The sequence below is a fragment of the Uranotaenia lowii genome, chromosome 3 (genome assembly GCF_029784155.1).
Source record: "Uranotaenia lowii strain MFRU-FL chromosome 3, ASM2978415v1, whole genome shotgun sequence".
Lineage (NCBI taxonomy): Eukaryota > Metazoa > Arthropoda > Insecta > Diptera > Culicidae > Uranotaenia > Uranotaenia lowii.
In genome coordinates this window covers 42,528,177-42,555,571 of record NC_073693.1, presented here as the reverse complement: position 1 = coordinate 42,555,571, position 27,395 = coordinate 42,528,177, and the positions used below count along the sequence as shown (strand labels likewise).

General features: G+C 31.4%; 1 protein-coding gene across 12 annotated transcripts in view; it reads right to left on the bottom strand.

The window, feature by feature from the left end:
• LOC129756767 (supervillin) overlaps positions 1 to 27,395 on the bottom strand; it is a 1,054,002-nt gene that overhangs the window by 378,005 nt on the left and 648,602 nt on the right. For 11 of the 12 annotated variants that reach the window (XM_055753766.1, XM_055753763.1, XM_055753764.1 and 8 more), the window contains exons 3-5: positions 25,561 to 26,800; positions 11,752 to 12,275; positions 496 to 1,470 (exon numbers count right to left, since the gene is read on the bottom strand). In XM_055753766.1, the coding sequence (XP_055609741.1) occupies positions 496 to 1,470; positions 11,752 to 12,275; positions 25,561 to 26,800 (2,739 nt within the window). The remainder of the gene's footprint in view (positions 1 to 495; positions 1,471 to 11,751; positions 12,276 to 25,560; positions 26,801 to 27,395) is intronic. The other variant, XM_055753768.1, reaches the window with a different exon arrangement.

Sequence of the window (27,395 nt, the reverse complement as noted above, 5' to 3'; positions counted from 1 at the left end):
AAATTATTCTTTTTATCAAATTATTTCCCATTTATCGAATTTTGGAAAAGTTAGGTTCAACTATTGGCTAGGCAGAATTATTCTTGAATTGGAATTTCTAACTAGATTCAAAGTCTATGAACTTTAATAAAGTACCATATTAAAGATTTCTATCTTAAAAGTTGAACGAATATGTATGATTGATGATGACAAAATGTTTTCAAAACTAACAATAGGTTTAACGATATCATATTAGAGATGTTTAGAATACTTAAATCCATGCTATATGATCGAACTTCGATTGAACATTAGAATACAGAATTAAAAATCCACAAACAACAACTTTACAAATGTATAACACAACAAAATTACCAAAAATTACTTTTCAAAAAACTTCAAACGACATCGCAATTTGCAAATCAAAAATTAATTAAAAAATAAAAATTTTAAGATCAATACAAAAAAAATTTAAAATAATAAAAATAAAGTAAAAGTAAAAGGTTGTCAAAAACTTACGAATCTCCGTCGTCGTCGCTTCCTGATCCGACTTCTGCTGCGAGGCGCTGGCCCGATTTAGGTTCGACTTACGCTGCTCCGATTTATCCCTCTCCACGGGACTCAGTCCCAGATCAGCCTCGGCAGAATTAAACATCTGCTGATGATGATGATCGACAACTACCGACTTCGTCGTCGTCATCGTCGATGGCAACCGTAAACTGGAAGTCGCCTTCATGGTGGAGGTCCTCATCCTCGGGGACCCCACTAGCAGGCCAACGACCTTCGAGGGGGACTCCAAACTGTCCACGCTACCGATGCTACCCAGCAGTGGTGGGACTTTCCCATTGGCCAACGACGTTGGTTTCGTCGTTTGGGGGATTCGTTGCAGAAAATCCTTCCCATCGGGACGAATTATCGTTGTTGCTGGGCCATTGTTGTTGTTATTGTTTTGATTTTTTGCGGTGACAGTCCCCGGGCTGGATTCTTCGGAACAATCTTTGACGAAGTTGCCATTCATCAGATTACTTGTGGCCAACTTGTTCCGGTTCATTTTACTTTCCGGCACGGAACTTCCGGTCGCCGTCGTAGATTTAAAACCATTAACGACGGGAATGTTTCCGTTACGATGGCTGCCACCAATGCTTACTGTTTCTTTCGTTTCGCTCAGCTTTTGCCGGATGTTGACGGCCACAACCGGAATCATACGTGGTTTGCTTGCCGCAGCTGATTTTGTTGGGACAGTTTCACCCAAAGAAGTCCGACTAGCAATGCTGGAACCGTTGCTGGCCGTTGACGAATTCAAAGACAGGCGATTTCCGGTTCTGTTATTGATGCTGCTGCTATTCGAGCTACTGTTGGCGCTGCTACTGTTGAAACTGCTACTAGCGCCACTGGTGTAGCCGGATGGTACCAAAAGTTTTCCGGAAGATGGCGCTGCTCCGGCTCCCACTTTCAAGCGTTTCTGCTGGTTGGCGTCTTCGGTGCGTTCCTTTTCTGTGAGTGTGTGAGTGTTTACGAGAAATGGTTAAGGGAACATCGACGGGTGATGCATTTGGTATATCGAAAGTTATCACATTTAAGAAGTTTATAAGAAATTACTTGCCAGAAGGAAAAGTGATAGAAAATTAACATAGTGGAGGGACGATCTCAAAGTGTCCGTTATTCCAGAAACATCGAAGAGATTATTTACAGCAATTTATTTACAACAGAAAAAGAATTATAGAAGCTGCAGAAGAACTGACAAAAATAGTGACACCTAAATTAGTGAAACCAAATTTTTGGCCGGGATTTTTGTAAAAAGAATAATTAAGGTTGAGTGAGAAATACCAGAATAAGTAGGTAATTATATTGAAATCTATTCAAACAGTTAAATTTCTTCTGAAAAGTCTAAATATATACCATTTTTTTTAATTCAAAAAACAATCTCGATTGCCCGGATTTCGATTGAAAATTAATATTTCAGATTCAAGAACGGAGATTCAGGTTCAGTATTCAAGTACAAAATTAAAATTCAGAATTAAAAATCAAAAATCGGATTCTGATTTCAAATTAAGAGTTGAGATTAAAGTTTCAGCTTCTAATTTCAACTCAGAAATCATATTATGAATTAATATAAAGATTTCAGATTCAAAATTATTTTATTTTTAATTTTAAAGTAAATTTAGATTTCAGATACAAAATTCATATTCAGACTTTAGATGAAGATTTCGCATTTTGGTTCTTTATTTGTTTTTTAAATTCAAATTCTAATTACACATTCAAAATTTAATATTAAAATTTTGATTTAGAATAATTAAGAACAAGTTCTAATTTAGGTCTGATATTCAGATTCCATATTTCTGATTCAGATTTCCGGTACAGATTTCAGATTTTTCTAAGAGAACCAATGGAGAACTAGTTTCAATTTGAGTTTTTCGGCATTTGGGTAGAAATTTATTCTAGCTCTTTTCAAAACATGTTATTTTATGTTATAATTTTCTGAATTAATTAGGAGTGTGTTTCTCATGAATACGCCAAAAAACTATATTTAAAAAAATCCAGATTAAGAAACTAAGATAATATTATCTAATAAGATTTCAAAATTAAAATTAAGAACTCAGAAATTCCAAATTAAAGAAGATATTCAGATCCTAATTTCAGATTTCGAATTTCGATAGAGTTTTTTTCAGATGCAGATTCAGAATTCACATTCCAATATTCAAATTCAAAATTCATCAAAAAATTAAAGAAAGAAAGGGAACAACAAAAAACGTAAATTTGCAGCACCCTGTGAAAGTGTACCCTGATATTTCTCTGAAATCATTTTTAAAATACATTAACTTTTTGATAACCTAAGTGTTAGAAAAAATGAATATCATTAACTAAACAATCAACACTAATATACAAGCATATCCGGTTAGAACATTCAACATAAATAAGTAAACAAATAATAAATAAAATAGAAAAAATAAATAAGAAATGAAAAAAAAAAACAAAATAAAAAAGAAGCCAAACGAAGCCGAATGAGAGTTCGCAAAAAAAAACAGTCAAAACAAACATTCATTTAGTGTGTGCTGGACTAAGAATAAGCAGAAAGTGGATAGTGAAAAAAGCTGGCAAGCAGAAGTCCATAGTTATAATTAAAACAGGCATAGAGCAGTCGCAAGCCTTTAAATAGAAGCAGAAAACCAAAGCTACGTTCAATGCTAGCTGAGTGATATTATGTGGTATGCTATCATAAAGATCAGAAGCTTTATTAGGGTGGTTCATTTCAGAAGGAGACCATTCTTCCCAATGGCCTTCAAATTGAGGATAGTTTCGAAAAATAATATCCTCGAAAGTTTGGAAAAATATATTATATAAACATTTTAAATTTGAAAATAAATTCATGTTAGGCTTATTTGAATATTTTTAGATAGCAAACGTCTATTAATTAATTAATTAACGTATATTAATTTGATAAATATATCTGAAATGAAGCATTAAATTTTATTTTTACCAATAAAGAAGAAACTATCTACTTAAAATTTTTGAAAATATAACAATGATTTTTTTATGATAATGATATCCTGATTTCCATAATTTTATTCAAGATTCTAGCGCTCTTTACATCGCTCAAATAAATGTCACAATTCTAATTAAAAATGAAACATGGGTGTTAAAGAATTTCAGCTAAATTTTGCGTAAACGTTCTTGCTCATCGACGAAACTTTTCAGTAGATGACATCTTTTTTATGATTCGTTCGTTTTTCAATAGGAATCAATTAAGTACCAATGATGTTCGTTCGCCCGAAAAAAAAACCTGAGCCGTAAAGTAAGGTGGCCAGATTGTCCGATTTTATCCGGGTTTGCCCGGATATTTAATACACAAATTTGGAAACAGTCCGGCCTTGCCCGGTTGCCCAAATTCTTTTGGAAAATGGCTGGATTTTGTCCGGATTTTTTCACAGTTTTTGACAATGCAAACAAAAAAAAAACAAATTATGATGTAATTTTTTTTCATTAATGCCTCCAAAACAAAATTTTTTGTGCAAGTTTTATAAAAATAATCCTGCAAGGTTTTTTGGAAGTCTAAAATACGATTTAAAATCTATCGATGAGTTTTGATGAAAATTTTTTTTTCAATTATTTTCTTGATATTTGTTGAGTAATTTCTGGGCTTTGACTAAATTTGCCCGAATCTTGCCTGAATTTATGTTCGTAAATTTTTAAATGAAATGCGCGGAGATTTTGCCCGGTTTTTACATAGAATTGCCTGGATACGCGCTGAAAACATTCGGACAACCTTACCGTCAACGATATTTCAGCTTGTTCTCTCTCTGGAGCCACCATATTAACGTTATCATTTTAGTATTCAGTTCTAAGATTTACTTGTTTTGTTTCAGCATTTCAATGATATTTTTAGGGTTTTTTTTTCTAATTTGGTCTTCGAAGAGTGCATCAGAACATTTGATTTTAAACCAGTTAAGAACAAGGTTGCCGAGAAAAAAATCTGACTTTTGATGAAAAAAAATTCTGACTTTCTGTGATTTTACCCAAAAATTCTGTGATGCGTTTTTCAATAATTTCAATTTTAATTTTTTTTTATTTTACTTGAGAAAAATCAATGAACATTACTAATTTTATCATATTTTCCGATTCATAGTAATTTTTAATTTGTAATTTATTAACTTTAACGCAGCCTGTCGGTCACAATTAACTATTAGTTCAGGTTAAGGTAATTAAAAACTAAAAATCCAAAACTAATATCGACGTTAAAAAAAACAATTTTGAAAAAACCTATGCAATTTTAAAATTCTGTGAAATCTGTGAATGTTTCTAAAATTATGGGTTCTGTGATGAAAATTTGTTCAAAATTCGGAGAAATTATATATTTTTCTGTGATTTCGGCAACCTTGGTCAATAGACGATTTACTTGCGCCACTTTTTTCTAACAGGTAATTGAAATTGGAATTCGAATAAGGCCGGAACAAATTTCAAATGCTTCTTTTCTCACTTGAAGTTGAAACATCACGAGGAGGGGGGGGGGAGGTAGGGAGTTGAGAGTTGAATGCAATCTACTCTGCTCGAGATAATAAATAAAATAGAGTTATTTTAGATAGAAATTTTGAAAATCTCGACTCCAAAAAGTGATACAATTCCTGTCTTCTACAGTTTGACTTTTGATTTTTCAATTGTTTAATTTTTGAAGTATTTATTAAATTTTTCAATAGAAAAATCCTATTGCAAGCAAAGCGCACGTCGAGATTTGGTGTTATCTCGAGAAAAAATTATTAGTCAAAATTCGACTTTCGAAAACGATCAGTTTTCTGGAAAATGGTTAAGCTCCAGAAAGTGAAAGTTTGATGTAATTTTTTAAGAGATAACATCATATCTCGAGGTTTCATGCATTTTAAAGTCATTTTGCATTAAATTAGAATTTTGATTTTCCGATTTCCTTCGGTGCCCCTTGAGATACCGAAACTTTGAGCGCTTTGAGGCATCGCTAACTCAAGTCCGATTGAGCTAAAGTTTTGCACAGGTCAGGTCATTTTTTTGGGCCAAAGACATTTTTGCACATTAAATCATCCAGAAAATAAGAATAAATATGAAATGAAGTTGGTCTCTAATTTTTAGTTTTGACTATTCTTAAGTTTCATTTTTTGCTAACATGACAAACAGCTAAGCTTTCATGAAAAAATCTATAACCATTTCAAAATAAAAAATCTGAATGAATTAAAAAGTTCTTAAAAATGGCAATCTTTGCTTTTGATTATTTCATTAAATGTTTTCGCAAAGGTTACACAAATCAATAAATTTCCTCGCTATGCAAAGCAGTTTTTTGAGATTTTTTATTCTCATCCTACGGTTACACAGCTTTCAAATAAGCAGTCAAAAGCAATCAAATTGAAAAAAAAAATTTGAAAAGAAAATTTTATAAAACATCGAATATCTTTTCTGGGGTACTAGTTAAATTTGTTATATGTTATATTTTCGGAATTTTCAGAACATCTCTGGCGATTTTTGAAAAAAAATTTATTTTCCCATACAAATTTCCATACAAAATTAAAACTCATTGCGCTAATTCAAGGCTGCATGGATCGCTTCCAATATTTCTATTTCTGGCAGCAAAAACAACCAAAAAAGACTTATGGGAGGTGTAAAAATTCAAGAATTTGAAATTTCCATACAAAAGCTTGCAGCGGTCTAACTTTTATACATTAGGGTGGCAATGGATGTATGGAAAAAATGTCATGATCGAATTTTGAAAACTGACATTATACATTTTGGAGATTGGCTTAAAAAACCAACCTGGAAAAAAATTCAGCTCAATCGGACTTGACTGGGTGCCCAAAGCGCTCAAAGATCGGAAAAATCGAAATTTTAATATTGATGCCTAACGACTTAAAATGCATAAAACTCCAAAATCTGGTGTTATCTAAAAAAATTGTCTAAAACTGCCTTTAAAATTTTAAAACTCAACAAAGGGGGTGAATTCCGGAAATTTCGAAAATCGAAATTTTAATTTGGATACCAAGTGACTTAGAAATGCATGAAACATCGAAATTTGGCGTAATTTCAAAGAAAAATGTTGACTTTCTGGGACTTAGTCGGTTTTTCAAAAAGTCCCAGAAGGTCGATTTTTGGCTAAAATTTTCGTTCGAGATAGCACCAGATGTCGATGTTTTATGCATTTATTTTTTTTTAATTTTTAAATTACAACCACATTTCCAACCACATTCATCAATAGTAAATGTTAACAAAACTCGGAAACGAGTGAACACTTTTCAGGAAAACAGTGTTTAAAATTAAAAAAATTAACTTCAGATTTTTGTGTTATTGGTTTAGAAATTTGAAAAAAGGTTAAAAAGTAAATTTTGAAGATGTTTTTAAACTAATCGTTGGCGATCCTAAAACAGTGTCTGCCCTAAAATGAAGGATCATTCTGAAATGCATGACAGGTTTCACAAAAATTCCCCAATTATTTGTTTTCAATTCAGCTGACTTAAGTTTTATTCGGCGTTTTCTTTGTATTAAAAAATCAATTCATATAAGATTTGCACTTTAACTTCTCTTTTTAAGATAACTTTTAGAATCAATTTGGTTGTCAAGCGTCACCCACGACAACATATCTTCAACTTCATTAAGCCATCAACATCAACTATTTAGAGACATCGTTCGGCTTAAAATTTCGGCTAGAGAACTGTGAATAACTCCAAGTTGATGTTTTAAGAGTCAAAACATCAACTCAAATTGTGTATACAACTAAACTCAACAAAAACTAAACTTGTATGATGAGAATTTTAGTTGATCAATCGGTTCTCAACCCTTCTTTCTCAGCCATTGTTGAAAAAGTCGAATAAATTCAATGCAAAAATGACTTATTTGATAATGCCTAGATAAGTTCAGCATATCGAAATAAACAAAAACTTTTTGGAATTTCATTCTAAAGCTTTGGTCATTTAGAAATGGGACAGTTATGAAGGCGTGTATCTTGAAAACCGTTCGTTTTATCGAAAAAAAACTTGCGGATAGGGAAATGAAGGTCATCTTATAACACGGTGTCTCTGGGAGTAAACTTTATTTTTCAAAAATTAGCAAGTTTGTTTTAAACACCATCAACCAATTAAAGTTGATTTGATGCAAAACTATTAGCTGAAAATATTCTCTTAATTCGCTTTGAGTTGTCAGATATTAAGTCATCAGATTTATTGCGAATTTTTTATTCGGTTTTCTAAAAATTTTGCATTTGTTCAAATAAATGATTATTTTTTTCAAATTTCCTAGATAAAATTTAAAAAAACATGGGTTTTTTATCTGTGTCATTTGTCTGTGGATTTTTGCATTTTGGGCTGTCCATCTGCAAAATATACCATCGTGACATGAACAGAATTTAAAGTAGGGGCTTGAAATGCTTAAAATAATATTTCTACATATATTTGCATATATATTCTACATATTATAGATTAGACACATATTAAAAATGTAACATTGCTCAAAGTAACAAAATTTTCAAGTAAAGCAGGTGCAATCTTTTTTATATGGCCGGGACATATTTGAAATCTATCTTTTGTCATTTGGATTTGAAACATCACGAGGAGGGGGAGGAGAATTGAAAATAAAAATTAATTCAAATTTTTAATAGATTGTAAAAAAATGAACAAAATCAAACAATCGAGAAAAATTAGATCACACATTTGAAAAAAATTCTAAAACAACAGGTGATATTACTCTCATCTTTTACAGTTTGGCTTTCGCTCCTTCAACTGTTTGAATCTTCGAAGGATATATCAAGTTTTTGTTTAAAATGCTAAAAAAAAAAAATATTCTCCACTGCGGGATTTGGAAAAGTCGGAGTGACAAGAAAATAAAAGAATTTGATATTTGTTTGTTTGATATTTGTCATATAATCCTGATCAAATTTATGCAAAAGATTGATTTTTCAATGTAAATAAACCGTTTTGAACATTTTTACACTACACAATAAATAACTAAGCTCGTAGAATACTATTTCTGGTCCTAGTACAATCAGTGATGAGAAGTTTTATCAGATTTTTCAAATGAAATAATAATTACTCTGTTTGTGACATTTTAACTCTTTTTTCTCAATTTTTATCACTCTGATGTCTTCCACAAAGTTGTAGTTAGAGAAATTTCCTTTTAAATCATGTTATTGACATATGGAGTTGGATTAACGCTAAAGGTAAGACGAGCGTAATCACAGTGATTAGTATGAATTTGTCTTTGAAAAAACCATTAAAAAGGTTAAAAAATCTAAAAAAAAAAATAAATTATTCTAGACCCTCCGATGGATTATTTTAAATTTGGGCTCAAATGAAAGGGGAAAGTCCCAGCTTTCGAATGGTGCAGACATTAGCGATGCTATTTTTCTATAAATAAAATCGTTCCATCAGAGACATCGTGATAATAATTCATGAAAAAATATAAAAAAAAAATTAAAAAAAATGTTCTTCAATTTTTGTTACTTTTTTGACGAATACTTCTTATTTGACCAAAACTGGGGACAATTTGGTGGATTAAGCTGTTTCGAATTGAACAAGACTTAATTAAGTTTGTGCCACTAAAACACGTTTTCATTAGAATTCAAAATCCGATAAAATTATAGTAGAATCATCATAAGATCAGGTCAAATCATAACCTTGATACAGGCAGATATGTTGAAGGATTTAAATGCTGTAATTAGTAAAAATTCGCTTTTTTCACAAGTTTCGTTACCATCAAAACGCATCTGTTGCACTGGCCTTGAAACTAACGAGCTCTGGAACTAGAAAAAATTTGTTGTTTTAAATTTAGTTTGCATGACTGATTGCTGAGCAATCTACACTCAGTTTTTTGCTTATTCATAATTTAAAATTGTGGTCTGGTCTGGTCGGGCCTGGACTTCCCTGATGATCTTTAATCGTTGTTTCCGATCATGAGCTTCACTCCAACACTTGGTTTTAACTTTGTTCACATTCTTGACAGTGTTTTTATACTCTTTCACCACGCTATAAAAAATCTGCTAAACAGAAAAAAAACCTTTACAAATCTGTGTGAAAAGACGTCATCTGTGATTCAGTGATAGATTTTTCGGAATGAAAATATGAAGAATTTTTATTTAAAGTTCTTATTTGTTCATTTCATTTCAATCGATTCGAAAGATCAATTGTGCCATGGATAAACTTTTAATCTATTTGGTTATCACTAACTTTGCCGGAATGCAGTTATTAGAATCTAATTCAAACTTTCAGACTCGTGAATGCTGCATAACTTTGAACAGGGCTCGAAATCAGATATCAAGAAATAATACTATTTTTTACCGGCTTGACAGTAATAACTTAATAAGTTTGTATTCAATAATGCAAATTAATGGTGAACATATAATTTTGTTTACCAATATTCAAGATATGTGATTTTATATTAAAACAAACTAATCAATCAGTTTAAGTAATTGTCCAGGAAACTTTGACTAGATTTAAGTGTTTACTGGAGGTTATGCAATATGAGGCCCTTGGAGCCAAATGGGTATAACTGCATGAAAGCTAATTTCGAGAAAACACGCTTTTTAGTTGTTATGTTTGGTCATTTTCCATATACAGACCCCGTTCGATTTTGGCAACACGCTCGTAGCATATTAAAATAAACAATTCAATTTTGCAACTTCTTTAGAAAAAAAAGGAATTCAAATTTTTTTAAAGAAAATTTTGGTGTCAACCTTTTTTTTTCTTTCTATGATGATTGCTGAATTATTCAACCAAGTAGGCACACAAAACATGTTAGAGTTCACTGTTCACTGGTGTTGGGAAAAAGTGGTAGAAATTTTGTCACTTCTTGCACATTCGGAAAATTTTGCCATGCAAAAACATTTTCAAGATCAGTGGCCTTTAAGTTTTTTAACAACACGTGTTGTAGTTTCGCATACTGTGATGCAATATTTCTATCACATATGGCTGAAATAGAAACAGTGCTGTAAAAAAAACACAACGCCCAAAGATCTTGAAAACATTTTTGCATGGTAAAATTTTCAAAATGTCAAAATTTCTACCACTTTTTCCCAACACCAGTGAACTTGCTCTTAGAGTATGATGATTGATTTTTTTAACACCACTTTGAGATTTTTTTTACAATGTAGCTGATTCCTGAAGCATTTTTTTCCAGCAGAATGTTATCTATGAAACATAATACACAGAACCTCAAGCATAAGTTTAAATCAGAAACAACCATGCAATGCAATATGACAGAGTCTGAATCACGGATCCAGAGGTGATTGTGATGAATCATCCCAGATCCCAGAAGAAGAAAATCCCGTACAAAAAAAAAAGGATCCAGAGGTTCAATGTTATGCAAAGTGTTACAAAGCATTCTGATTTTAGAGATTCTGATTCTCAGTCAGAAATAAAAAAAAAACACATTTTCACGATGTACAACGTTTAACAGTGATGTTTGATAACATTAAACAAGGTCTGTCAAAAATGTTGATATTGTTACAGTATTATACAGTAAATTAACATTTTAGATTTGTTACCATTTTTTTCGATTTTTTTTTTCTTCAATTGAGCTTCATGAATTCTTGATGACGCTTCTGAAGAAGTTTAATTACGGAATACGACAAGCAATAGCGGATTTTTTTTTCAAAGAAATATATGAATAAGGGGTTTCAACCAAGAAGTGTATGTGTCTTTTACCACAAAGGAAAATGCTATTGGCTAATTTGCCGTTCACATCGTATGGATGATGCCAATGGGCTTAAATCCGTACAACCTTTCGAAGGTTTGCAGGATAGTGAAATATTGTGAAATTTAGATTCCTTACAAACATATGTACAAGTTCTCGTATGTCTATATTTCCAACAAGAATAAGATTTAATATTGCAGTAAGAATGCTCTTGTGTAGGGAAAGCCTAATGTTCATAGATAAATCGAATAAAATTTTAACTTAAACAAAAATCTTTGAACCACCCTGAAAAAATGCAAGCCACCACCAAATCAGCTGTGCTGTGCCGCCGCGCTGTGTTGTTAACTCGTTATGCATACAGAGTAGAGAGATGATAAGAAGGAAGGAAGGCCTATCTACGCAAGCGCACGAGGAAGGCCGGCTTTGTTATGAATCTAGTAGTAGGCAGTAGATAGGTGCAGATAACACCGGTTCGCAATGATCCGGTGAAGGAAGAAGGAAAGCAAATGCCAAAACAACAGAATGATCCGGTTTGTTGTTGTTTTTTTTTTCTGCTGTTTGCCTTCAATTATGCTTTAACCCTGTCCATCACCGAGAATACTATAATCTTACAACTAACGGGTCCTCTATATCAGGTCTTACCTAGAGCAGCGGCACGAAGTCTGGAGGATCGCGTTGTCCGAATCGGTTGCTGAGGCTGCGTTGATGTTATTGTTGCTGCTACGGGTTTAGTAACCTGTTTCTCCTCGGAACTTCGATTGGAACTGGTGTTGGTGGTAACACTTCGATCCCTCGATCTTCGCTGCGCGATGGTTTGCTTCGGTTGTTGTTGCTGATGGGTCGGGGATAACGGCAGCGATGATCCGGATTCCTTCGGCACCAGGATGGTTCTTCCTCCGACTCGCCAGTGTTGATGTTCCTGGCTTGAGCTCGAGCTCGGCAGATTCGATTGCAGTCTTGTAGTGGTGGTAGTTGATGATGATGAAGAAGCAGCGGACGGTCTGACATTGGCCGTCGCAGCCAAGGACGAGGCCGAATTCGCTGCTGCTTTCGACGACGACGACGAAGACGCCGATGTTGATGACGATGATGCGTGATGAAATTTGCTATGAATTGCACTTGTTGACGTTGACGAATGGCTGTTGTGAGTTGATTTAGACGATGTTCTGGGGAAAAGAGGAAAGGGATAGATAAATATTTTAGGTTTATATCAATTGTCATTTTTGTCATTTTTGTTATTTTGATCATTTTGGTATTTTTTTAATTTATTTCGTCTTTGTTAGTCTTTGAGAGTTTTTTTTTGTCATTTTTACCCTTTTCGATCTATTATTGTTGTTTCAAATCTGTCTATATTTGATTCAATTTTTTTTTTCTCTTTTGAGTATCAATTTTTCCACATTCTGTTCAATAATGACTTATGTACTCGTCTTTTTTTCAAATTTGTCAATTTTGTTCAAAATTTGGTAAATTTGATAATGCTAAAATCAGACCGACGATGTTGTTGATTTCACTTTCGTCTCATTTTTGTCGTATTTACTTTTATCTAATTTTTCTCATTTTGTTATGTTATGGTTTCCTTTATGTTATTCTTATTTTGGGATCGTTTTTGTATTCATTTTTTCTCTTTTTTCTTATTTTCTTCCGGTTTGTTTTCACGTTTTTGTTATGTTTTCTCTTTATTCTTACTCTATTTTGGCTTTTGTTTGTATCATTTGTCTAGTTTTTTTTATCATTTTTTAATCATTTTATATTATTTTTGTCTCATTGTCGTTTCAATTTTTCTTATTTCTGTACAAGTTTTGACATATTTTTGTTTAGTTTTTGCTCCATTTTGTCTTCGAGCCGTTTCATTTTTTATATTATTTTTGTTTCATTTCACATAATTTTTGTCTCTATTCAAATTCTGTCTCATTTTACTTTTATTTTTGTGTAATGTTGTCATCATTTTTGTCTCATTTTCGTTTCACTTTTGTCACATTTTCGTTCAATGTTTAGCTCATTTGAACTGCTTTTTTCATTTATATATATTCCCGATCAGGAGAGCATATCATTAGGTATTATTTATTATTATTTTTAACATATCTCAACGAGATATTTATATTTTTTTCAGTTACCATTTTGTACTCAAAGTTTTGACTATAGGTTTCTTAAATCTAGATAATATCTTATTCTGATAGACATTCTTGAGTAGGATTGAATTCATTTCAACAATAAAGCATTGGTTTCAAATTGTTATAAAATATTAAAATCATATATTATTTTGATAGGCATACAACTTTCCATGAAACACGCTCAATAGATTCCTAAAATTGAATTCAATTTTGGTAACACAAATGGAGCATTTTTTTAGAAAATAAATAATGACAGCTTGCTGATAAATTCCTTGAAAAAAAAATATGAAAATAATGTGAGTTATTGTCATTCCACTAGAAATTTGTTCCGAAGCATTCATATTTTGATAAGATATAATTTTGTAAGGTTTTGTTATGCTCAATATAAAACTTTGGTATGTGAATGAGATATAATCTTGAAATGATCATATCAAAAACTGATATAGTATTGCTATGATCGTATAGATATTTTTTTAATATAATCTGAGATATTTATATAGTATCAAAATATCTTATTTTGTTTTTTTCCTCCTGATCGGGATTTCAACTCGTCTTACTTTGACTTATTTTTGTTCCATTTTGGTCACATTTGATTTCATTTTAAATCATTTTTCTGTTGTTTGAAATTGTGTCTTACAGGGTGGCCACTCAAAATCAATTTTTAATTTCCCGCATTTTTCCCGTTTTTTTCCCGCATGGTCTCACGAAATTCCCGGTTCTATACAACAGAAAACCAAACAAAATTCCGAATATTAATTTTTAAACCATATAAACGAAAATCGATTAAGCTTTCTGTTACCACAGTTTACTCAGCCGGTGGACGGCAGAGTAAAAAGAGCAACAGGGCATATAGTCGCAGTTACTGGGAAAATATTTTGGGCGGAAGTGATAACGTTATTATCATCGCGGTCTTATCCAAAAGTAATTTGAAAAGCTCATGTTAAATCTCTGATTTCTATAAAATTTCCGAAAAACGTTGTGGATAAAGATATTAAAAGTAAACAGAAGTAAATTAAAGGATACTGCGTGTGAAATCGACCTATGTGGTAACAAACATTTATAACATATCATACTAGGTAACATAAATCAACATATTAAAATAAGTAATATGAACCTCATTTAGGTCACAAATCAGCAGTAGAAGGGCAAATCAATTCATCGCGCCGCCTACTAAGTGGTTTGAAGCCTATGCAGTACAATCGTGAGTAGCAATTCTGTAAAAATAGATCAATGAGGTTAGGATATTCATTCTATTTGTAGCTCGCAATCGAAAGCTCGTATTATCAGGGGCTTTCAAGCAAATTACCTATATCTTACGTGGGTATAAATTCAAATCAAAGTAGGAGACGAATATTGACTGCTTTAATTTAAAACTAGAACAACAACGATCAATAACTTCTTAAAACCATCGGTCGGTCTGGTGAGGCGTGAAGTTCAAAATCAGAGGCATAGAATAAGTACTAGCAAATTGTAAGTACGATTAGTAAAATGAAACCAATTGTGAACTCATTTGTAATTAAAAATATACAATTTCAGTTTGAGCTGCTATACTGCTACGAAAACACTAGTACTTAGTCCATTCCGATCCCCAACACTTTCTTTTAGTGGTAAATGATCTTTAAATGGTTTTTGTTTCAGTAATGTTTACCAATTAACCTAAAAATCATTAGATTGATAAGCAGGATTTTTTTTTAATTTTTAAAACTCGATTCGAAAAAAGGTTTATTAATTAAAATATGTTTGATTATAATTTTTCAAATTTATTTGTATATCATATATTTTTAAGTGTTTTAATTTCTCGTCCATTAAGCTTGCCTCTCTATGAGCGTCGGAAAGTACCTTAATTTGCTTCCAGTTCCTTCGCCTCCCGCTTCCGTTTCGCTATAGTTTTTTTTCAGATTTTCCTCCATTTTTTTTCTTGCTTTTAAGGACTTGACACATCTCAAGTGAGAATTTCGGGCATACTGGATTAACGATTGTGTTATCGTCAATTTTTACGCTTCCAGGAGGTAGAAGATTTATTTCTGAGGGTACAATTCCAATAAGTGTTGCTGATTTTAAGTCGTTCAGGCTTAACAACTTTCTCCATCAATCTCTTACAAGCCCGGTTAAATCATCGAAGAGAAATGGGACCATCGGTGCCTCCGCCTGATACTCGCGTAAAAAGGTCTCAACAGTCGAAGCGGCCGTAAAAAAAAAACTCATTTTCGGTCCCAGAAAATTATCAGCTTTAGCAACAAAGTCGAATACATTCGACCGGGAAATCGATGGAAAAGTCACAACATTTTAACGGAAATATAGACGAACCCGTTACTGCAGTATAATCTGCCCTTCTAAGTGGAATGTTTTTGAACAGGCTATATAAGGTCCTCAAAAATTCATCCAAATTCCATTCAACAGGATGAAAATCCCTGAAAAAAAAAATCCAAATTCCATTAACTTTTCCTCCGTCCCTCCTTGAACGCTTTATGTAAAATTTGAAGTCCACAGCTCCCAATGGTGAGAATCTTGTACGCCGAATTCGAAACAAGTCCTTGAACCTCGCTAGTTAGTTCCTTGAGCATTTTCGAATTTACTGCTGGACCATCCATGGAACACTGGATCACTCGTTTCAGTAGATCAGGATTTTTCGAAAAACATAGCTTCAAGCGATTCAGAAGGTCATTCAAGCGCGTCGACGATAAGAATGTAGAACCAATATAACTTGCTTCAACTAGATTTGTGTTTTGATTCCAGAAGCGTACACCATTATCCATTTATTGGTTCTGCACAATCTTATTCAACGTTTCGTCATATCCTAATACGAACCCGCTGTAGTAAATTGAAAATTTCTTTAAAAAAATAGAGCAATACCAAATAGCTTATTTTTGTTCTTCCCATTTCAATCTGGCTGTTCGGGAACATCCTTTTATTGTTCTATGAAGCAAGTTCAAACTAATCGAAACCGATCCAGTTCGGCAGGAGGATTCGTTTCGACCTGGTAGAAATCAGTCGAAGTCAATTGGAAAGCGACTGGTGATCAACTGTCAATCCATTTCCACTTGTTTCGACCTATTGCAACTAAACTTCACTGAACAGATTTTCACTGAGTCGAAAATTCCCGACTATTCGAAAAAATTCCCGGCTTTTTCCCGTTTTTTTTCCCGTTGGATTTCAAATCCCGTCTTTTTCCCGCTTTTCCCGTTTTTCCCGGATGGGTGGCCACCCTGGTCTTATTAAAAAAAAACTAAATATAAAAATTAAGAATACAATTTTAAAAAAGATTCCCAACCATGTGTTTTAATTATTTTTAACGTTTGCTCTGTGTAACATCTGAAGTGAAGGAAACGAGAATATTGTTTGTTTCGATTTGTTTCGATTATAGTCGTTTTAACATGTTTATGTCATTCGCGACTTATATCAACAATTTAGTTGGCGGACAGTCTCTGAAAAACTTCTGCTGTACAACTGTGATCGATGTTTACTCTTGGGCTCGAACTACGGAAATCGGCTCAGGAAGCAACTGACTTGCCAACTGAGCTATATCACAAGCCCCGAAAAAATAATTGCGTAAAATTATAATCGCAAAATACAATGCGGTAACGTAGGGTCCAATAAAAGGTCGAAATAGCTATTAATTTTTGTAGTTTTGTAAATTTTGAAAATTTTTCTCAATATTTTCAATTTTCTCATTTTCTCATTTTGCCATCGTTGTCATTTTTGTCAATTTCAATTAAATTTTTAATTTTGTAATTTTTGTTAATTTTTGAACAGGGACAACTTTTTCATTATTTGTTTTTAATTTAATCAATTTTGAAAAATGCATGATGTATTTGCTAAAATTAACAAATATGACAAAGTTTTATACAATAAGAACATTGACAAAAATAGACAAAAATTTAAAAAAATGAAAAAAAAAAATTGAAAAAAAATCAAAATTGACAATGATGGCACAGAGAAAAATTAACCATATTGTAAATAATGAAAATAAATGACAAAACTTACGAAATTGATAAATTTGTAGAAATGGATAAAATAAACAAAGTTGACAAAAATTGCGAAAATTATGAAAAATTACAAAATTTGCAAATTTTACAGAATTGGCCAAATTGAAAAAAATGACAAAAATAAATAAAATAAGACAAATAGCAAAATCAACAAAATTTCAGAAATTGATATTCAGAAATTTGATCAAATTAAAAATTGGCAAAATTGATTAATTTGTCTAAATTACCAAAATTTAAGAAATTGACAAAAGTGCTACATTGACTAAACTGACAAAAATTACCTACGAATTTGACAAAATTGATGAAATTGACAAAACTGAAAAATCTGACGATGTTGACGAATTTGACTCAAGTGTCAAAACTTGTCAATTTTGTCAATTGAGTCAATTTTGTCGACTATGCTAAGCATGCCATTTTTGTCAACTTTGTAATTCTTTTCAATTTCATTAACTTTTTTTATTTTGGTAAATTTCCGGTAAATTTTTTTTTAATTTGGTAGTTTTTGACAATTTTGTCGTTTTTGTTAATTTTACATTATTTGTCAATTTGTATTTTTTCAAATTTTTGTCACATTTGCCATTTTTATTATTTTCTCAGTTAAATTTCATTTTTGTAACATTTTCACGTCTCAATCATGCCTCATTTTCATTTTATGTCTCACATTCTGTCTCATTTTTGTTTCGTTTTTGTCTAATTTTTTTTTCATTTCGCATAATTTTCGTTTCCTTTTTATTGTGTCTCAATGTTCTTCATTTTTATCTAATTTTTACTCATTACTCATTTTCATCTCTTTTTGTGCCTCATTCTCTGTATCGTTTTTGGATTGTTTTTGTTTAACTTTACATTTCATTTTTCTATAATTTTTGGTATCTTTAAAGTCAAGTTTTCCTTTAATTTTTGTCTTTTTTTATTGCATTCTTGTTTCTTTTTGTAATTCATCACTTTGTTCTGATTTTTTATACTTTTTTGATTTTTTTATTCATTCCGTACCAGATTTGTCTATTTCTGAAATTGTGTCTAATTTTTCTCTTATTTTTTGTTTCATTTTTGTATCATGTTTAATCGAATGTTCGTCTCATTTTTGTCTCATATTGTGACTAATTTTCGGCCTGTTTTTGATTCACTTGTCTTAAATTTGCTTAATCTCGTATCATATTTGTTAAATTGCGTCAAATTTTTAATTGTGTCTCATTAGTGTTTAATTTTTTCCTCATTATCGTTAAAGTTTTTTTTAATCATTTTTGTATATTTTTTACTCATTATGCCTGATTTTTGTTCAATTTTTTTTATTTGTTGTGTCTAATTATTTTTAAATTTTCATCTTTATCTCATTTTTGACTTACTTTCATCACATTTAACGTTTTATTTTTGACTCACTTTTGGTCAAGTTTTGTTATGTCTCATTTTATGTCTTAGTTTTGTTCACTTTCTGTTTTATTTTTTTCCTCTTTTAGATTCTGTCTCATATTTCTCTAATTTTTGTATCTATTTTGTCTGATTTTCAATTAACTTTTGTCTTATTTTTATTGCATTCTTGTTTAATTTTGTCATCCATTAAATAATATGATTTTCGTTTTATTTTATCCGGCTTTTGTTGCAATTCTATCACTTTTTTCGGATCGTATCATTTTTGTCTCTTTTTTAGAATTGTGTCTCATTTTTATCTTATTGTTTAGCTCATGTTGACTGTATTTTTTTTCATTTATTTATATTTTTCTGACTGATTTTTGTTCCATTTTGGTCACATTTAGTATAATTTTATAATATTTTGTCTGTGGTTTGAAATTGGGCCTAATTTTTCTCTCATTTACATTTTATTTTCGTCACACTTTCTGTCTCATTTTGGTTTCGTTTTTGTCTCACTTTGTCTATTTTTTGTCAGATTTTTTTTTTCATTTTGTATAATTTTTGTTTCTTTTTTTTTATTGAGTTTCAATTTTCAATAATTTTCATCTAATTTTTCACTCATTTTCATCTAATTTTTGTCCCATTCTCTGTCTCATTTTTGGATTTTTTGTTACGTTTTTGTCTAATTTTTCGTTTCATTTTTCTCTAATTTTTGGTATCTATTTTGTCTAATTTTCATTGAATTTCTGCTTTTTTTTTTATTGTTATCTTTTTATTTATAGTGTCTCAATTTTTTAAAATTTTCGTTTCATCTTTATCTCATTTCTGACTAACTTTCATCACATTTAATGTTTTATTTTTGGCTCACTTTTTTTGTCACGTTTTTTTTTTATGTCTTATTTTTGTTCCATTTCTGTTTTATTTTTGTTTAAATTCTGTCTCATGTTTCTCTTATTTTTATTTTATTTGGTCATTCATTAAATTTAAATGATTTTCGTTTCATTTTATCCAACATTTTATCCAATTTTTTGTTACCTTTTTGTTTTATTTTTTGTTTTTCATTGTTGTCAGTTCTGCCTCTAATTAAATCTGTCTCATTTTTTGTACATTTATGTATCTTTTTGTCCCATTTTCAATTAATTTTTGTATATTTTTTTAATGCATTCTTGTTTCGATTTCTCATTCAAAACTTTTATTTCCTTTTATCTAATTTTTTATGCATTTTTGTCACTTTTTTATTCATTTCGTACTATTTTTGTCTATTTTTAAATGTGTCTCATTTTTCTCTTATTTTTTGTTTCTTTTTTGTATCATTTTTATTGAATATTCGTCTCATTTTTGTCTCATTTTCGGCACGTTTTTGATTCATTGGTCTTAATGTTGTTCCATTTTTTACGCATTTTTGTTCACTTTCGTATCATATGTATCATTCGTGTTCCATTTTGGTCCCATTTTTTCCTTATTTTCGTTTCACTTCTGTCTTTTTATCATTACGTTTTTAACTCATTTTTATTGCATTATTTAAATACATTTTGTCGCATTTTGTCTGATTTTTGTTCCATTTTGGTTTCCTTTTATTTATTGTGACTCAATTTTCTAAAATTTTCTTTTAATTTTTTTTATTTTTGTCACACTTTTTGTTTTGTTTTTAATGCATTTCTGTCTCTGTTTAAATTCTGTCTATTTTTTCTCTTATTTTTGTATCTTTTGATCTCGTTTTGATTTCATTGTTGTGTAATTTTTACTGCATTTTTGTTCCATTTTGTCATACATCACATTATTCTCATTTTCGTCTAATTTTATCTGACTATAGTTGCATTTCTGTCACTTTTTTGTTTCAAATCGTATCATTTTTATCTCTTTATTAGAATTGTGTCTCATTTTTATCTTATTTCTGTTTTATTTTCATCTCACATTGTGCATAATTTTTGGCGCGTTTTTGTCTCATTTTGCCGTATTTTTATGTCAATTTGGTCACATATTTGTTCAATTTGTATCATTTTTGTCCCATTATTATTTTTACTCTTTTTTTCATATTAAATTGTGTCTCATTTTTCTCTTATTCTTGGTTTCATTTTTGTATAATTTTTATTGAATTTTTGTCTCATTTTTATTTCATATTTTGATTCATTTTCAGCCCGTTTTTGATTCATTTATCTTTATTTTGTTTCATTTTTGTCTTTTTTTTTCATTTCGTATCATATTTGTCTTTATTATGTCTCATTCCTGTTTATTTTTTGTCTCATTTTTCCCTCATTATCGTTTCACTTTTGTCTTATCATCATTTAATAATTACCTTTTTTGCATTTTTTGATTCATTGTTGTATATGTTTTAACTACTATAATTTTGTCTAATTTTTGTTCCATCATTGTTTCTTTTTATTTATAGTGTCTTAACTTTATAAAATTTTCGTTTCATTTTTAATCTCATTTAAGATTTATTTTCACCTCATTTAAGCATCTTATTTTTGTCTCACTTTTTCGTCACATTTTATGTTCTGTTTTCATATTTGACATCGTTTTTATCTAATTTGTGTCTCGTTTTTTAAATTGTGCGTCATTTTTCTCATAGTTTTTGTTTCATTTTTTGCAGCATTTTTTATCGAGTTTTCACCTCATTTTTGTCTCATTTTTTCCGTTTTTGTCTCATTTGTTTCATTTTTGTTCCATGTTTGTTAATTTTTTTTTATTCCGTATCATATGTGTCATATTTTGTCTTATTTGTGTTTCATTTTTGTCACATTTTTTCCTCATTTTCGTCTCAACTTTGCCTTATTTTGATTTCACTTTTGTCAAATTATCATTCTTAGCAAATTTTTATTGCTTTTTTATTCATTAAGCTATAATTTTTAACTCGTCTCATATTAACTGATTTTTCTTCCAATTTTGTTACATTTTCTTTAGTTTTTTTTGTTGTGATTCCATTTTCTATCATTTTCTTTTCATTTTTATCTCGTTTTGGACTTTTTATAATCTCGTTTTTGTCTTATTTCATTTTATCATTAATCACATTTTCTTTTCATTTTCGTCTCATTTTATCTGATTTTTTGTTCGAATTTTGTAACTTTGTTCGTTTCAATTCGTATCATTTTTGTCTCTTTTTTTAATTCTATTACAATTTTTCTCTCGCTTTTATAACATTTTTGTATTAATTTTTTTTTTGCATTATCGTTTCATTTTCGTCTCATGTTCATCTCATTTTTGTCTTACATAGTGTATACTTTTTGTCCCGTTTTTTGTCGCATTTCGTCTTATTTATGTGCGATTTTTGTCACATATTTGTTTCATTTAGTATCATTTTTGGCACATTTTTAATTGCTTCTCATTATTCATATATTTTTGTCTCATTTTATCCCCGTTATCACCTAGATTTGTTTCATTTTCGATCCACGTTGTTCACGTGACTCATTTTCATTTAATTTTGTATATTTTTTCTCTATTTGTTTCATTTTTGTTTCATTTTGTAAAATATCTGACTGTTTTAAATTGTCTTTAGATTTTTTGTTCAATTTTGTCGCATTTATGATTCAGTTTTAATTTCTTTCTTATTTTTATCTTATATTTATTTTAAATTTGTCTCATTCTCATCTCGTTTTTGTTTGTTTTTCAAAATTGTGTCCCATTTTTCGCCTACGTTTTGATTTATTTTTTGTTTTGATGCATTTATCGAATTTTCATCTCATTTCTGTCTTATAATAAGTCTCATTTCTTTCGTATTTGTCTCATTTGATTTATTTCTGTACCATTTTTTTTAAATTTTTGTTTAATTTCGTATCATATTTGTTTTTTTTTTAATTGTGTCTCAATAATGTTTCATTTTTGTGTTATTTTTTTCCTCATTTTAGCCTCAATTTTATCACATATCAATTTCACTTTTGTCTTTTTATTGTTCTAAGCTTATTTTTATTGTTTTTTTTTATTAATTTAGGAAAACATTTTAACTCGTCTCATACTTACTGATTTTTCTTCCAATTTTGTTTTATTTTCGTTCTTTTTTTTGTGCCTCAATTCTCTATCATTTTCGTTTCATTTATATCTTATTTTTGACTGATTATAATCTTGTTTTTGTCTTATTTTTATAGCACTTTTTATTACGTTTTCGTCTATTTTTTTGTCTTGTTATGTTCCATTTCGGTTTAATTTTTGCCATTATTTAAATTCAATCTGATTTTTTCTTATTTTTTTAACATTTTGGTATCTATTTTATATTATTTTCATTTCATTATTGTAAATCTTTTTGTGCATTATTGTTTCATTTTGTCAATAATTACATCAATCACATTTTCTTTTCATTTTTGTATCGTTTCATCTGATTTTTCTCTATTTTTTCACTTTTTTGTTTTATTCGTATCATTTTTGTCACTTTTTTTAAATTATGTCTCAATTTTCCCTCAAAATAATTCATTTTTGTATAATGTTTTCGAATTTTCGTCTATTTTTTGTCTTATGTTTATCTCATTTTTGTCTCACATAGTATATCATTTTTGTCCCGTTTTGTCTCCTTTTGTCTTATTTTTGTGATACTTTTTTTCAAATATTTGTTTCATTTTGTATCATTTTTTATTGTGTCTGATTCTTGTTTTATTTTTGTTTCATTTTTTCCTCATTTTCATCTCAAAAACCTTTTCGTTCCATTTTTGGCTCATTTTATTTCATTTTGTCTAGTTTTGTCTATTTTTTTCCTCTATTTGTTCCATTTATGTTTCATTTCGTAAAATATCGATCTCTTTTTAATTATGTCTGTTCTCATGTCTCATTTTGTCTTTTTTTTTAAATTCTGTCTCATTCTTCTTTCATTTTTGTATCATTTTTATCGAATTTTTGTCTCAATTTTGTCTCAGGTTCGCCTCATTTTTGTCTGATATTGTGTATCATTTTTGACCCATTTTTGATTCATTTATCTTAAATTCATTTCATGTTTGTCTCATTTTTGTTTCATTTCGTTTTATATTTGATTTTTTTTATTGTGTCTCATTCGTGTTTCATTTTTGTCTCATTTTTGCCTCATTATCGTTTCAATATTGTCTTATTGTCATTTAGTTTTTATCTTTTTGCATTTTTGTATATTGTTTACATCTTCTAATTTTGTCTGATTTTTGTTCCATCTTTGATTCATTTTTGTTTCTATTTTTTATCTCACTTTTGACTAATTATCATCTCATTAAATGTCTAATTTTTGGCTCACGTTTTCGTCTCATTTTTGTTGCACTTCTGTTTCATACTTGCCTTTTTGTCTTTTGTCTCATTTTCTTTATTTTTTGTCTCATTTTTAAATCTTTTTTGTCTCATTTACAATATGTTTTCGTCTCATTTTAATGGTTTTCTTGTTTCATTTTGTCATATTTCACATTCATAATTTTCGTTTCATTTTATTTGACTTTCATTGAATTTTTGTCACTTTTTCGTTTTGAATCGTATCATTTTTATTTCTTTTTTTTTAAGAGTGACTCATTTTTAACCCATTTCTGTTTTATTTCCTTCTCATTTTCGTCTAACATTGTGTATAATTTGTGTGTGTACATATGTATTTTGTCTTATTTTTGTACCATATTTGATTCATTTGGTATAATTTTTGTCAAATTTTTACTGTGTCTCATTTTTGTTATATTGTTGTCTCATTTTTCCTCATTGCAATCTCATATTGTTTCATTTTCGTTCCACTTTTGGCTCATTTTCAATTAAATTTGTCTAGTGTTGTTTTTTTTCGATTTTCATTTTGTAAAATATCGGTTTCTTTTAAATTGTGTCTAGATTTTCTTTCGATTTTGTCTCATTTGTGCTGCTGTTTTTAATCCTTTTTATTTTTCTTATTTGTCTTATTCCTATTTCATATTTGTCTCATTCTCATTTTTCTTTTGTCTTATTTTGTGTTACTCGTGTCACATTTTTGTTTCAAGGAGTATCATTTTTGCGATTTTTTGTTGTGTCTCATTTTTGTCTTTCTCGTATATCCATTTCCACTTATTTTTTTCTCATTTTTGTTATATATTTCGAATTATTTTTGAGTTTGACTTTTGATAGGCTATCCTACTCTTGAATTCTCACTTTTGATTTCTGACTTTTTAATTTTTGACTTTTTACTTATGGCTTCCTACTTCTATCTTGTGACTTAAACACTTCTGATTTCAAATTTCCCCTTAGGAAATTCCGACTTACAGTCCATTTAAGATCTAAAACGATTTTCATTTTATGTATCCAACGTTTCAATCCCTTTTGGATCTTCTTCAGGGACTAAAAAGTGTCGTTTTCTTGTTGCTGTCGACTCGGCAGGTCGACAAGAAAACGACACTTTTCAGTCCCTGAAGAAGTTCCAAAACGGATTGAAACGTTGGATACGTAAAATAAAAATCGTTCTTGCTGTAAAATAGATTGCAAACCGGAATTTTCCCAGGCAAAAAAACCAATATTCAATCGATCTCCAACATAAAAAGAATTAATTTCAGACTTCTGACTTCAAACTTTAGACTTCTGCCTTCCGACTTTTGACTTCTGGCTTCTAACTTTTGACTTTTGACATCTGACTTCTAAATTTCAACTTCTGATTTCTGATTTCTTACTTTTCACTTTTGACTTTTGACCTTCAATTTCTGTACTGCGACTTCTAGCTTTTGACTTCTGTCGTCGTTTCGATTTCTGACCTATAACTTTTGACTCAGACTCTTGCCTTCCGTCTTCTGACTGCCAACTTCTAACTACCGAGTTTTGAATTTTGACTAATGACTTCTGTTTTTCGATTTTTCACTTCAGTCTTCTATATTTCGACTTCTTGCTTCTGACGTTTGACTTCTGGTTTCAGACTTCTGATTTCTCATTTCTGTTATCTGATTCTTGAATTTTAAATTCTATATTCCGACTTCTAGCTTCTGACTTTGAAATTCTATATTTCTACTTCTAGCTTCTGACTTCTTGCTTCTGACTTCTGTATTCTGACTTCTGTATTCTGACTTCTGGTTTCCGGTTTTTCATTTTCTGATTCCCGTAAACATTGATTTTTTTTGTGTACGCACCTTTTCTTATGATCCAGTCTTTCATTTTCGTTTTCTTGGACAGTGGTGTTCCTTAGATAGATGGGTTTCCTTCGGTCCGCCTTATACTTGGCGATCTTGTCAATATCCTTGGCGGCGAAGAGTTCGGCCGTTGTCCCCGTTGTCGCTACCGTAGAGCCACTTCCGGATCCACTACCGGATCCGACGGACGAGGACGAATTGCTCTGGTGCAGCAGGACCGAGGCAGCCGCCGTCGGTGGGAGTAGGTTCTCCTTCCGGGACTTTCCTCGTAGAGTTGACGACGCCGACGAATGCGTCGCCGACGCCATCGGAACCTTCGATCCATCCCGGGTGCTTCTGGGGTGGCTTCCCGTGCCACTTGTCCCACTACTGCTGCTCATCGTCGACGCTTGCGCTCTTTCCGCTTCCTTCTCTTGACATATTATGCCCAGTAGACGACTAACCGGGGTCGATTCGGGACCGAAGAAATCGGAGATCGTTTTGGAGCGAGTTTTGAGGAAGGGGTCATGCCTCCGGAGGGCCGCCCGATTCGGTGCCCTGCTGGCAACCGCGAATGCCGACGGTGTTCCGGGATGCTGCTGTTGATTCTGTTGATTGTGATACGAGGCAGAATTTGATGGCGAATAGTTTGATCCGACGTTCGGTGAAGTTGGAGATCCGAGGGATCGCTGAGTGACTAGAGGTTTCTTCGGGTAGGACACTGGAGGATGGCGTTGGATCTTCCGGAAGTTGGAACCGGAAGATTTGGCAGGTGGACTTGTCAACTGCTCGAGACTAGAAGATTTGTAGGAGCTGTTGAACTGTTGCTGTTGAAGACGGGTTTGAGATTGCTGCTCGGCGCGGATCACCTGCAGAATACTGGCCAGGGATGCAGTCGAGGGTTGAGCTAGTAGTTGAAGAGATTCAGTCGTCGGTGGTGGTTCGTTGCAGGCAGCAGTAGTTTGCGGAGCCGGAATGCTTGAAGGTTGCTGATGAAGGTGGATTCGATTACGTTCTGATAGGTAGTTGTTGTATTGCGATTGCGATTTCTGTTGCTGAGGAAGTTGCTGTTGCGAGTGTTTTTGTATGTCTTGAGGTTGCTCGAGTCCTTCCGTTCTTCCGGGAGAAGGATACTGATGATGCGGCTGATGCTGATAGCTGGACGAATATGGGTGCGATTGGCAGCTTGATACGTTGGCAGTGACAGAGGAAAGCTTCTTTTCTAGCTCAAGAATGGCGGTATTCACGAATGGTTTGTTATCTGGAAAATGAAAAGGAGAAAAAAAATTATTAGATACAGGTAATGAAGTTTGCTGAAGAGAAATTTTGCGGGTATTGAATTTCAAAATTATCAAAAATTGTCAGTAAAATAGTTAACAACAGGAGAAATCGTTTCCTTTCTTTCCTACTTCCGATCTTCAAGTACATGAATTTCAACAGTGTTTCATTCGTTATAAGATCATGATCTTTATCATGTTCTGTACCCGTTTTCGGATTAGAAGTAGTATGATCAGAATCAGATTCTAGATCGGAATTAAAATCAGTGACAGGTTCCAGATCAGGATCAGGAATAGGATAGGGATCGAGATCAGGAGCAGGCTATGGATCAAGTTTGGATAAGTGGAATCGTCATGTTCCAGATAAGGAACAGGATCAAGTTCCGGATCAGTATCATTATCAATTTGATGTCAGCATCAGGTTATGAATTACAATTAGGTTCCAAATCAGGTTTTGAATGAGGATCCGGATCAGATATAGGATCAGGCATGGCCGTAGGAACGGGGGGGGTTTTGGGGGTTAAACCCCCCCCATGAAGGTCCAAAATTGCCAAGTAAATTTTTTCTACTAAACATAAA